Source organism: Ranitomeya imitator, chromosome 2 (assembly GCF_032444005.1).
Source record: "Ranitomeya imitator isolate aRanImi1 chromosome 2, aRanImi1.pri, whole genome shotgun sequence".
In the NCBI taxonomy this organism is placed as follows: Eukaryota; Metazoa; Chordata; class Amphibia; order Anura; family Dendrobatidae; genus Ranitomeya; species Ranitomeya imitator.
Window position 1 is genome coordinate 628,159,002 of NC_091283.1, and position 12,860 is coordinate 628,171,861.

The following is a 12,860-nucleotide window of genomic DNA, read 5'->3' on the forward strand; positions in this document are numbered from 1 at the left end:
TATCTATTAATTCATATCTATCTATCATCTATTATCTATCTATCTACCTATCTAACCATACAGTATTTATCTATCCATATCTATTCTATATTGCTATTGATTAATACATATCTGCCTTATCAATTAATTCATATCTATCTATCTATCTCTTATTTCTATCTAGTTATCTATCTATCTATGTATCATCGTATATTTATCGATATATCTAATTAAATTACCGTATATACTCGAGTATAAGCTGACCCGAGTATAAGCCGACCCCCCTAATTTTGTCACAAAAAACTGGGAAAACAGCAGCAGCAGCTACCTGTGAATTTCAAAAATAAAAATAGATGCTCCATACCGTTCATTATGGCCCCATAGCTGTGCCATATAGTGCTCTGCACCGTTCATTATTGCCCCATAGATGTACCATAGAAAGGTGTGCCATATAGTGCTCTAGACCGTTCATTATTGCCCCATAGCTGTACATATAGTGCTCTGCACCGTTCATTATTGTCCCATAGCTGTGCCATATAGTGCTCTGCACCGTTCATTATTGCCCCATAGCTGTGCCATATAGTGCTCTGCACCTTTCATTTTTGCCCCATAGCTGTGCCATATAGTGCTCTGCAACGTTCATTATTGCCCCATAGCTGTGCCATATAGTGCTCTGCACCGTTCATTATTGCCCCATAGCTGTGCCATATAGTGCTCTGCACAGTTCATTATTGCCCCATAGCTGTGCCATATAGTGCTCTGCACCATTCATTTTTGCCCCATAGCTCTGCTATATAGTGCTCTGCACCGTTCATTCTTGCCCCATAGCTGTGCCATATAGTGCTCTGCACCGTTCATTATTGCCCCATATCTGTGCCATATAGTGCTCTGCACCGTTCATTCTTGCCCCATATATGCTCCTTATAAAGCTGTGCCATTGCTGCTGCTGCAATAATAAAAAAAAGCCATACTCACCTCTCTTGATTGCAGCTCCCGGCGTCTCGTCCCGGCGTCTCGTCCCGGCGCCTCTCTGCACTGACTGATCAGGCAGAGGGCGGCGCGCGCACTATATGCGTCATCACGCCCTCTGACCTGCACAGTCAGAGCGGAGAGACGAAGGGAAGATGGAGCGGCGCCCGGCGTGTGGAACGCGGACAGGTGAATATAAAATACTCACCTAGTCCCGGCACTCCTGACGCTGCCCCTGCCTGTCACATTGTCTCCGGGTGCCGCAGCTCTTCCTGTCAGCGGTCACTGGCACCGCTCAGAGGAATGAATATGTGGCTCCACCCCTATGGGAGTGGAGTCCATATTCATTTCTCTAATGAGCGGTCCCACATGACCGCTGACAGGAAGAGCTGCGGCACCCGGAGACAGTGTGACAGGCAGGGGCAGCGTCAGGAGCTCCAGGACTAGGTAAGTATGCCTCAGCGCCCTCTCCCCCTCACCCGCCGACCCTGCTGCCCACCGTGACTCGAGTATAAGCCGAGAGGGGCACTTTCAGCCCAAAATTTTGGGCTGAAAATCTCGGCTTATACTCGAGTATATACAGTAATTACTATGAATCAGTAAAGCCACGGTTTTTCATTTTGATCTTTGGAGTGCTGCCTATTTTTTTTTCTGATTATCTATCTATCTATCCTATCTATCTATCTACAGTATCTACCTAACCATACAGTATATATCTATCCATATCTATCTATTCTATATTGCTATAGATTAATGCACATCTGCCTATGTATTAATTCATATCTATCTATGTATCTATCTATTCACATATTTCTATCTATTAATTAATATCTTTCTATCTGTCTATTAATTAATTTTCTATCTATTTATTAATATAAAATTCATATGTATGTATTCTATATAGCTCTTGATTAATGCATATCTATCTCTCTCTCTGACTATTAATATCCATACATCAATGCAAATCTCTCTATATATCTATCTAGCACCTCCTAACAGGATAAAGTATGATCAGGTGCAAGCTGCTATGACTGTATAATATAAAATCAAAAGAATACCTGTAAGCAAAAGAATACAGAAGCCTCTGTTAGGGTATGTGTCCACGTTCAGGATTGCATCAGGATTTGGTCAGGATTTTATGTCAGTATTTGTAAAGGCCCCTTCACATTAAGCGACGCTGCAGCGATACCGACAACGATCCGGATCGCTGCAGCGTCGCTGTTTGGTCGCTGGAGAGCTGTCACACAGACAGCTCTCCAGCGACCAACGATCCCGAAGTCCCCGGGTAACCAGGGTAAACATCGGGTTACTAAGCGCAGGGCCGCTCAGCTTCTCTGCACTCCTCCTGTACTGGCTGTGAGCACAGCGGCCGGAAAGCAGCGATGCTTCTTTGCTAGGACCCTAAACCTATTATTTGTCAAACATGCCTCTCCTGGGCTAAAAGCCTACAAGTTTAATGGACAGGTAGGATTTAGCACTGACTAACATCATCCTTAGGCCACATTCACACATTCAGTATTTGGCAAGTATTTTGGAAGCCAAAACCAGGAGTGTATGATAAATGCAGAAGTGGTGACGTGTTTCTATTATACTGTTCCTCTGATTTTATCACACCTGATTTATACTTACCAATAATGATAGGAGTAGGAATGTTCCGCCATATACTGAGGCAGTCAACACTTCCAATTGTATACTAAGGCTGCTTTAACACATCAGTTTTTTGCTGTCAGGCACAAACCGTCGAATGTTGAAAAAACGGATCTGTCGCAGATTTTGAAAAACTGATGCAACGGATCCGTTTTTTCTACGGATCTGACTAGCTGATACAGCTAATTGGATCCTAAAAAAATCGGAGCATGCTCAGTTAAAAAAAAATGGAATTCGTCGCTGGATTCTGTCATTTGACGGATCCGGCGCCATGGGGTTCCATTGTAGCAAACGATGGACGGCGACGGATCCATCACTGTCTGTTTTTTTGACGGACACAACAAACGTTACTATGTCTGTTTTCTCCGGCCGCCAGAAAAACAATTTTTGACAGATCCAGCAAAAAACGTATTAAATGCGAAGCCATCCATTGCAATCCGTCACATACAAGTCTATGAGAAAAAACGGATCTGGCGCAACTTTTTTTTCAAAATTCGCCGGATTATGCCTGACCGCAAGAACTGATATGTGAAAGCAGCACGGTGGCTCAGTAGTGAGCACTGCAGCCTTGCAGTGCTGGAGCCCTGGGTTCAAATCCCATCAAGGACAACATCTGCAAGGAGTTTGTATGTTCTCCCTGTGTTTGCGTGGGTTTCCTCCCACATTCCAAAGACATACTGATAGGGAATTTAGATTGTGAGCCCCATCGGGGACAGCGATGATAATGTGTGCAAAAACTGTAAAGCGCTGCGGAATATGTTAGCGCTATATAAAAATAAAGATTTTTTTTTTTTAATCCCTTCAGCCTAACGCCATGTTCACATTAGCAGTATTTGGTCAGTATTTTACATCAGTATTTGTAAGCCAAAACCAGGAGTGGAACAATCAGAGGAAAAGTATCATAGAAACATATGCACCACTTCTGCATTTTTTACCCACTCCTGGTTTTGGCTCACAAATACTGACCAAATATTCAACGTGTGAACATGGCTTAAGGCTGTTTTTCATTAGTGCTGGATACTACCTGTCCTTTACATTTTTAAGCTTTTAGCGCATGTTTGACAAGTAAGAGGTTTAGGGTCTTACCAGAGAGAGGTTTCCTTGTCATGGCTGGTGGGCTCATATGTATTGGACAATTTGTGCACTAACTACCTTCTTTTTAAAAGCACCTTTGTTTTAATACCAGTAATGCAGTTTAAATTACAGTGTGCTGCTTTATTATTTTGATTTAATCTATCTATTCATTTAACCATCCACCTATCTTATCCATCTATCTATCTACTGTATCCCAAAATATTATAGACAAGTTGTGCTTGTCAACTAGCTTGAAAATGACCTGTTAAGAAACACCTCACCTTGTGATTGTATAAGATCACACAACCCTTTGTGATTTCCCACCTCTGTCGCTCATGGTACACTATTCATTATCCTGAATATATAACACGATAATAATTTACAATTACCTATAGAAGTGAAAGTCAAAATTTATTAAAAATAGACTCTGTATAAGTTATGATTGGCAGCTCATTTTGCACCCCGTTACAACATTAGTGCATAAATAGGCAGATGAATAACATGATAACATAACACAACATTATAACATTACAAATCCCATAGATGTGACAGTATCGGTTTTGTGCACAGTATATATAATAATTCCTCTGGTCCCTGTGTCCATTACATAATTATAATTAGGGGGTCCATGTTAGCGCTGAGTTACAAATCGCAGTCGCTGAGTGTACACCAAGTCTGCAATGTAAAGTAGTAGGTTGATATGAGTAAAAATGGTGACGACCAGTTGACTGTCCCATGGGCATCGTCCCCAAGAGCAGCGTGATGGTCTTGTTGGTGACCCATATTTTGAATCGAAGCAGAATACAGGCCAGATGACAGAAGCACTTACGTACATCAGTACTGCAACCACGGTATAGATGACCACAAAGCGTTCAAAGGGGCAACGTAATGTGACTGTCCGTCCGGTAATGTTGAGCGCTATCACCACCACAGTTACCACGAAGCAGAAGCTGTACACAGCCACACACCACTGAGTGGCCACATATTTCTTATACTGACTTTCTGTTGCCAGAGCTCCAAATATTATGCATGCAACAAAGGCTTGGACAACCTTCAGCAGCCCGGCCGCTGTTGCCATATAGCTACAGGGCATGCCAGGCCTGGCTCGTGTCAAGAACACCTCCACGGCATATACCAGGAACAAAAGCCCAGCACAGATGCTGACCGCCAACCGATGGTTTCTTGTAAGGCAGTCGGGTGTACAGTTCAGAGTGACAAAGTACAGGGGATAGATGACAGAGCTGGTGAGGGTCATAAGGGCTGCCAGCATTGCAAAGGCCGCAGTAAAGTTACCCCAGGAAAAGTTTCGAAGGCAGGACTGTAGTCGTGTCAGGTCACATACAACAATAAGAGCTGTGACAGCAAAACAGAAGCACCAAACAAAGATGCAGAAGGTTCCATAGGCGGCACTGAATCCAGCTCTGTGGAGAACCAGGCTGAAGGTGGTACATCCAAAGACAAGCTGCAACATGCGAACAATCCCCACTTTAGACCACAGAGCCTGCACGTTTAGATAGGGCCCACCAGAGTTATCCATGTCTAGAGGCAGTGCGAAATCAGCTGTAGAGTCAACTGCAGAATCTACAAACCAGCGTCCCAGCTCATGCAGACCGTAGTCCTTCTGTCAGCCTCCGTAATGAGTGTCTGATACCGCAGGGACCCTCAGAGTGACAAACATGTCCTGGGTATAAATAGGTGGCAGTATTTATAGTTTTGGACCACGTTCAGCTCTGATGAGATGAGATGGTTTTACTTACTGACAAGCATTCCAGAGGTCCACCTGTCATGGCTCACAAATACTAAAGCTGGGCAATGAGATCTATGCTGCCAGTAATGCACACACAGAGATTATAATCATAGTAATAATTATCACAATGGCAATACACTTTTAATTGTGTTCATTTAATAGCTTCTTAAAGACGAGGTAAGGTTTAGTCTTGAGGACATTAACATTTTTTTTACTTTAAGGGTATGTGCACACGTCAGGATTTTTTCCTGACAAAATCCTGAGAATTCTGCCAGAAATCCGCGTGCCTTTTTCGGAATTCGCGCGTTTTTTGCGCGGATTTTTTGCGGATTTTTTTTTTTTCCGGAATGACCTTTTTGATAGGAAATCCGCAAAAAATCCGGAAAAAGATAGAGCATGTCCGGATTTTTTGCGGGATGCGTTTTTTTTGCGGAAAAAAACGCTAACATCTGCACAAAAAATGCGGAATGCATTCTAAAAGATAGGATGCATAATGATAGCGTTTTTTTACCGGATTTATAGCGTTTTTATGGCGAAATTCCGCAAAAAAAACGCTAAAAATCCTGACGTGTGCACATACCCTTAATCTTTTTAATCTTTCTGTTAGAGCTTGAATGTTCTGTTCAATGTAGCTGTTTGAGGCTTTGTACTTTTGCAGGATGAGTTGCACAATGCCATGCTTTCTCTAAATACATTAATATTTCATTTATATTATTTATAAAGAGCATCATAGGTATCGGACTACCCTTTTAATTTTAATTTTCTCAAAATGAAAATAAAATATTGGAAATATTGAATTGTTTCTCTCATGCACTATACTGTAGAAATTATCTTAGAGAACCTGTCAGGAGGAATGTCCATTGCACAACAACTTTTGGGGTCAATTTTCTTCTGCTATCCTTGCAAAAATTAAAAAATTGGGGGTTAAAATAAAATTTTTGTGGGAAAAACATATATTTTTTCATTTTCATAGATCAACATTGTAAAGGGGTTTAGTTTCCAAAATGGGGTCACTTGTGGGAGTTTTCCACTGTTTATGCAAATAAGGGGCTCTCCAAATGCGACTCGACAGCCACAGATCATTCTACCAAAGTCTGTGTTCCAAAACCTCACTCTTTCTTTTCTGAGCTCTGCTGTATGCTCAAACAGTAGTTTACCCTGACATATGGGGTATCTGTGTACTAAAAAGAAATTGCACAACACATTTTGAGTTCTATTTTCTCCTGTTACCCTAGTGAAAATAAAATATTTTGGGCTAAAATAACATTTTTGTGTGAATTTTTTTTTTTTTTTACGACTATACATTATAAACTTCTGTGAAGCACCTGGGGGTTCAAAGTGCTCACGACACATCTAGATACATTCCTTGAGGGGTATAGTTTCCAAAATGGTGTCACTTGTGGGGGGTTTCCACTGTTTAGGCACATCAGTGGCTCTTCAAATGGGACATGGTGTTCGCTAATTATTCCAGCAAATGAAAATAGCGCTCTGTCCCTTCCAAGCCCTTCTGTATGCCCAAACAGCAGTTTTACTTCAAATATTAGGTATTGGCATACTCAGGACAAATAGCACAACAAATAGTATGGTGCAATTTCTCATGTTACCCTTATGAAAATGCAAAATTTGGGTCTAAAAACATTTTTGTGGGAAAAAATGTGATTTTTTTTATTTTCACAGCTCAATGTTATAAACTTGTATGAATAATTAGCATACGCCGTGTCGAGTTTGTAGAGCCCCAGATGTGCCTATACAGTGGAAACCCCCACAAGTGACCCCAGTTTGGAAACTAAACCTCTCATGGAATTTATCCAGATGTGTACTGAGCACTTTGAACCCACAGGTGCTTTACAGAATTTTACAACATTGATGTGTGAAAATGAAAAAAAATATTTTTCCCACAAAAATTTTGTTTTAGCCCCACATTTTTTCATTTTTACAAGGACAACAGAAGAAAATGGATGCAAAAATTATTGGGCAATTTCTCCTGAGTACACCAATGCCTCATATGTGGTCGAAAACTACTTCTGAGACACAGTGCAGAGTTAAGAAGGGAAGAAGCGCAATATTGGAGTTCAGATTTTGTTGGACTGGTTTAAAGGTGCCATGTCACATTAGGTGAGCCCCTGAGGTGCCAGAACAGTAGAACCCCCATAAAAGACCCCATTTTACAAACTAAACCTCTCATTGAATTCATCTAGGGGTGCAGTGATCATATTGACACCATAGTGACAGGTGTGTCACAGAATTTTATTCCATTGGGCAGTGAAGAAAAAAAATAATGACAGTACATTTTTACCACCAAAATGTTATTTTAGCCCAAGATTTTACATTTTCATACTGGGAAATGGGTAAAAATATTACCAACATTTCTCACACAATTTCTGCTGAATGTGGAAATACCCCATATGTAGCTGTACAGTACTGCTTGGAAGAGTTGGGAGGGACGGAGCACTATTTGCCTCCTCGAGCGCAGATTTTCCTAAAATAGTTTGTGGACTCCATATACAGAGCTCCTAAATTCTAGAAAAGCAGAATTCCCCCTCATGTTACTCAATTTTTTTTAAATTATACCCTTTTGGAATTTATCTACAGGTGTAGTGACGATTTTGATTCCATGGGTGTTTTCCAGAAACAAGCAGCAGTGGATGTTGCTGAGTGAAAATTGCAAATTGCCATGTTGTAACCAGTACGTTATATTTCTCAGTCCATTGTACCCAGCCCGTGCTTCTGGAGACATGCACCTGTAAATTAAGCGGGCTCTCATCGTTACAGAAATGCCAAACATGTGGACACTAAATGTGGTTTAAGCTAGGTTCCCATTGCGTTAATGTGTGGACGCTAACGGACAGCGTTGCACGGTGAAAATGTCGCAATTAACGCCGTGCAACGGGTCCGTTAGCGCACCCATTGACAGCAATGTTATTTCTGCCTGTAGCGCATTGCTAGCGCGTGCCATTTTCGGCACGCGCTAGCGATGTGCCGTTCTTTTGTGATGGACCTCGGACGCTGCTTGCAGCATCCGAGGCGCGTCCGAGGTCCGTCCCTCACTAGCGCAGATCGGGGATCTGCGCTAGCGGGGACGGCGAACGCGGACCAAAATGAAACATTGCGCTAGCGCAATCCGCTAGCGCTATGCGCTTAACAAATTGCCCTAACGCAATTGGAACCTAGCCTTAGGCACACTGGGGCTCAAAGTTGTGGGGGCATTTGAATTTGAGAGCACAGAATTCGTTCCTCCACGCAGTCAGTGCCCGCTCCATGCTCCCCTCCAGTCATCCTTTCAGCCCTCACACAGGGTTAATGCCAGCGTTACCAGAGCGCGGTGTAACGCACTCCGGTTACACAGCTATTAACCCTGTGTGACCAACTTTTTACTATTGATGCTGCGTATGCAGCATCAATAGTAAAAAGATCTAATGTTACAAATAATAATATTGTGACGCCCAGGAGACCGGGGTACCCAGCACCAGACCAATGGGGTCTGTCTCTTGAGGGAGATGTCACGGTTGGCTTGACCCGGTGCTGTGGCCTCAGGCAATGCACAGTGTAAGGGGTATCATGAGGGAACAGGCACTTACTTGATCAGCAGCAGGTTCTCCCAGCGGTGATGATCCCGATCCTGGATAGATGGCTATTGTCCAAATGAAAGTCTGAGGCACTGAAACGTTTAACCAGTTTACTTCAACATAAAGGGATTTACAACCAGTCCTGTCACCGGAGTCTGTATGGGAACTCTGAGTTACTTTGACCCTGCCGGGGTCTTCGCCTCTTATTGTACGCAGTTTCTGTGTGGCCCTGCTGCTGTATGTGAACTGGCTGCCGGCCCAATCTGTCCCCTCCGGGTCCTGGTTCGACGGGCAACCCGAGTCCTTTTATCGGCTTACCCCCTCCAGGAGTACCGCTGAACTCTGTGTCTGTTGCTGCGTCCGGCCCTAGTGAAGCTGATATCACCTCACGTTTTTCCGGTTGCTGTATTATATATAATGAATACAGCCACGGATCCGGTATCCGTCTTTGCGCCTGTTCTGGGTAGTGATTAATGCTACCCGGTTCTCACAATGTCCTTTTTCTCTGTCCCTCTTCTCCTCAGGCCGGTGATTTGGGCCTGGAAACCGTCATAGGGCTGTTAGAAATTCAGCTGTATGACCTCTCACTTTCAGCTCTTTAGCCCAACTGCCAGTTCTTCTCTCAGACCAGAATGGATCAAGGGAAGTCTCTGGAGCTCCCCCTTCTGGCCGGAGGTGGTAGTGCAGTTTTGCTATCTTAGTATTTGTATTTATTGTCAGTAACTATTTTTGTGGCAAATACCCCTAGGGGTGCCACATTCCCCCTTAGTTAAGAACAGTACTCCGGGACTGTGGGACGATAACATTTTGAAATAACAATTAATATGTACAGAGTCTTAAAAATGAAAAGTTACAAAAACCACTCAAGGAAACAAAAATAGAGTTCTGTAAAAAGTCACTTCAAATAGCGTCCATTAATACAGTCTTATCCTTGAAGGTACTAGGAAAGGCACTGCACTTTGTGTCCAGGAATTTAGTTCCATTTTTCCAACGAAGTTGTCAATATAAAGTCTAAAGAAAGTTCAAAAAGAGCAAAAAGCAAAGTTCAAAAAGCAGTCTTTCCGGAGCTTTGATTTAGTGCCTCCGGGCTGATAAAAAGTTCAAGAATATGCAATAAGTTCATACAGACAAGTCTCTGTAGGTACTGGGCTTAAACGTTGCAGAATGATAACAATGACTATAGTTTTATAGTTGGTAATCCGCATACCAGGCCGGTAATTAACCCTGGGTACTACGCTGTGATCTACGTAATAGCGGTGTCTCTTCATGTGGTGTACTACTGTCTACTGCGGATGTAGTATCTGCCCGCTCTGCTAAAGATAATTCCACGACTATGGAGTTGGCAAGTCCACCGTGAATGGGATTACTCTGATCAGGAATCTGTTCTTCCTGGCCTGGAACCTCCCGTAGTACGGGGTCAGCCTCTTCCTGTCTTGGGACTTCTGGTATTGGGTTCGGTGTTGGGTAAAAGGCCACCATGGGAACCACTACTGCACCATGGTATGTTAGTAGGGTTTTGGGAAAGTCTCCTATACAGGTGTGATACATTTCCTCTTCTTTTTCCTTTACTGGTTGGACCTGCATGGGTTGAATAACTTCTGGTTCTGGCTGGACAACTTCTGGCTCTTTCAATGCTTCCGGACATAATTTAAGATTGTCTCTTGACACTAGTACAGATGTTAAGCCTTCGTTTTTGCTAATGAGACACATTTTAGGATTATCCATTCTTGTTGGTAAAACTGTGTAGGGTACGGCTTCCCACTGATTGTCTAGTTTATTGGTTCGACGATTTCTCTTGAGCACTTGGTCACCCGGTCTTAATGGGGTCGCTAGAGCATTCTGGTTGAAAGTTCGCTCTTGTCTTTCTCTAGTTTGCTGAAGGCTTCTTTCCACACTCTCTTGCACTTGGCGATACTGCTTTTGCCGTATGATATCCCAATTGGAGTCTTGAACTTCTGCGTCTGGTTTCAGAATTCCCATTTCTAGATCGATTGGTAATTGGCCGGGTCTTGCACGCATAAGGTAAGCTGGGGTGCAGTTGGTGGAGCTCACCGGGACATGATTATACAGATCCACCAAGTCAGGCAATTTCTCTGGCCATTGATTCCTTTCTGTCTCAGGTAAAGTCTTTAGTAGGTCTATTACAATATGGTTCATCTTCTCACATAAGCCGTTTGTTTGTGGATGATAGGCCGTCGTCCGGATCTTTTTGCAACCATACATATTACAGAATTCTCTGAAGATCTCTGATTCAAAGGCTGTACCTTGGTCGGTGAGAACCTGTTCCGGATATCCATGGGGTCTACAAAAGTACGTTTGGAACGCTTTGGCTGCTGTTTTTGCTGTCAGATCTTTTACGGGTACTACTACCAAGAAGCGTGAATAATGGTCCACGATTGTCAAGGCATAGACATAGCCGGATTGGCTTTGTGTCAACTTCACGTGGTCCATGGCTACAAGTTCAAGTGGTTGTTTGGTGATTATGGGCTGCAGTGGTGCTCTTTGGTGCTTTTGATCGTTTCTTCTGAGGTTACACGGGCCACAATTTCTGCACCACTGTTCGATTGATTTTCTCATCCCGACCCAATAAAATCTTTCTCTTAGAAGTACTTCTAACTTTTTCCAACCGAAGTGACCAGCACCATTATGGTAAGCTTCGAGGACCATCTTGACATCTTGTTTAGGCACGATAATTTGCCAAACCAATTCATGTGTTTTCGTATTGGTGTACCTTCTAAAGAGCTTCCTTTGATACAGGAACATTTTGCCTCTCTCTTTCCAGAGTTGATGCGTCTCTTCTGGGGCATCCCCATCGGGATACGCACTTTGCTCAGTCAGCAGTTCCTTCACCAACTTCACAGCCGGATTGCTGTCTTGGGTGTCAGCCCATCTATGGTGTGCTAACGGATTAAAATTCACCTCTTGTTGTTTCTGATAGGTACTTGACTGATGATGTTTTGCCTTGGGACGATGGAAGGCTGGTAATTCAATTTCTTCAAGCTCCCCCGTTTCCTCTTCTACATCTCTCAAGTGTGGCATCCGGGATAGGGCATCGGCATTTCCATTCTTGCGACCTGCTCGATACTTGATTATGAAGTTGTAATTAGATAACCGGGCTATCCATCGCTGTTCTAACGCACCTAATTTGGCTGTGTCCAGGTGGGTCAACGGATTGTTGTCAGTATAGACAATAAATTCTGCAGCGGCCAGATAGTGTTTGAAACGTTCAGTCACAGCCCAAACTACTGCCAGTAGTTCCAATTTGAAGGAGCTGTAATTTTCTGAATTTCTTTCAGTAGGCCGGAGCTTTCTACTTGCAAAGGCGATGACTTTCTCCCGACCTTCTTGCTTTTGTGACAGCACCGCTCCTAGTCCCACATTACTGGCATCGGTGTAGAGAATGAAAGGTTGATGGTAATCTGGGTATGCCAGAACCTCTTCTCCGGTTAGTGCCTTCTTTAGTTGTTCAAAGGAGTCTTCCCTTTCGTCGTTCCACTGAAAAGGAGGGTTTCGGTTTGAAGGTTTCTTCGTCTGCCCTACCAAGGCGTCTTGCAAGGGTGCTGCCAACTTGGTAAATCCTTTTATAAATCTGCGATAGTAACCCACCAATCCCAGGAATTGTCTCACTACTTTTGCGCTGGTAGGTCTTGGCCAATCCCTTATGGCGCTTATTTTCTCGGGATCTGGTGCTACTCCATCCGAACTCACGATGTGTCCCAGGTACTGTACCTTTGGCTTGAGAAGGTGACATTTGGATGGCTTGACTTTCATGCCATACCTGGATAAGGCTTCGAACACTTCTGCCAGGTCTATTAAGTGTTGTTCGTAAGTCTTTGAGTAGACGATCACATCATCTAGGTACAGGAGGACGGTCTCGA

At 43.3% G+C, this 12,860-nt stretch overlaps 1 protein-coding gene across 1 annotated transcript; it reads right to left on the reverse strand.

Annotated features, from left to right (window-relative positions):
- Positions 1 to 4,102: 4,102 nt before the first annotated feature.
- On the reverse strand, positions 4,103 to 5,313 carry MYADML2 (myeloid associated differentiation marker like 2). Its single transcript, XM_069755779.1, has one exon. It carries the CDS (start codon positions 5,204 to 5,206, stop codon positions 4,301 to 4,303), a length of 906 nt encoding a protein of 301 aa, XP_069611880.1. The 5' UTR covers positions 5,207 to 5,313; the 3' UTR covers positions 4,103 to 4,300.
- Between the last annotated feature and the right edge of the window lie 7,547 nt (positions 5,314 to 12,860).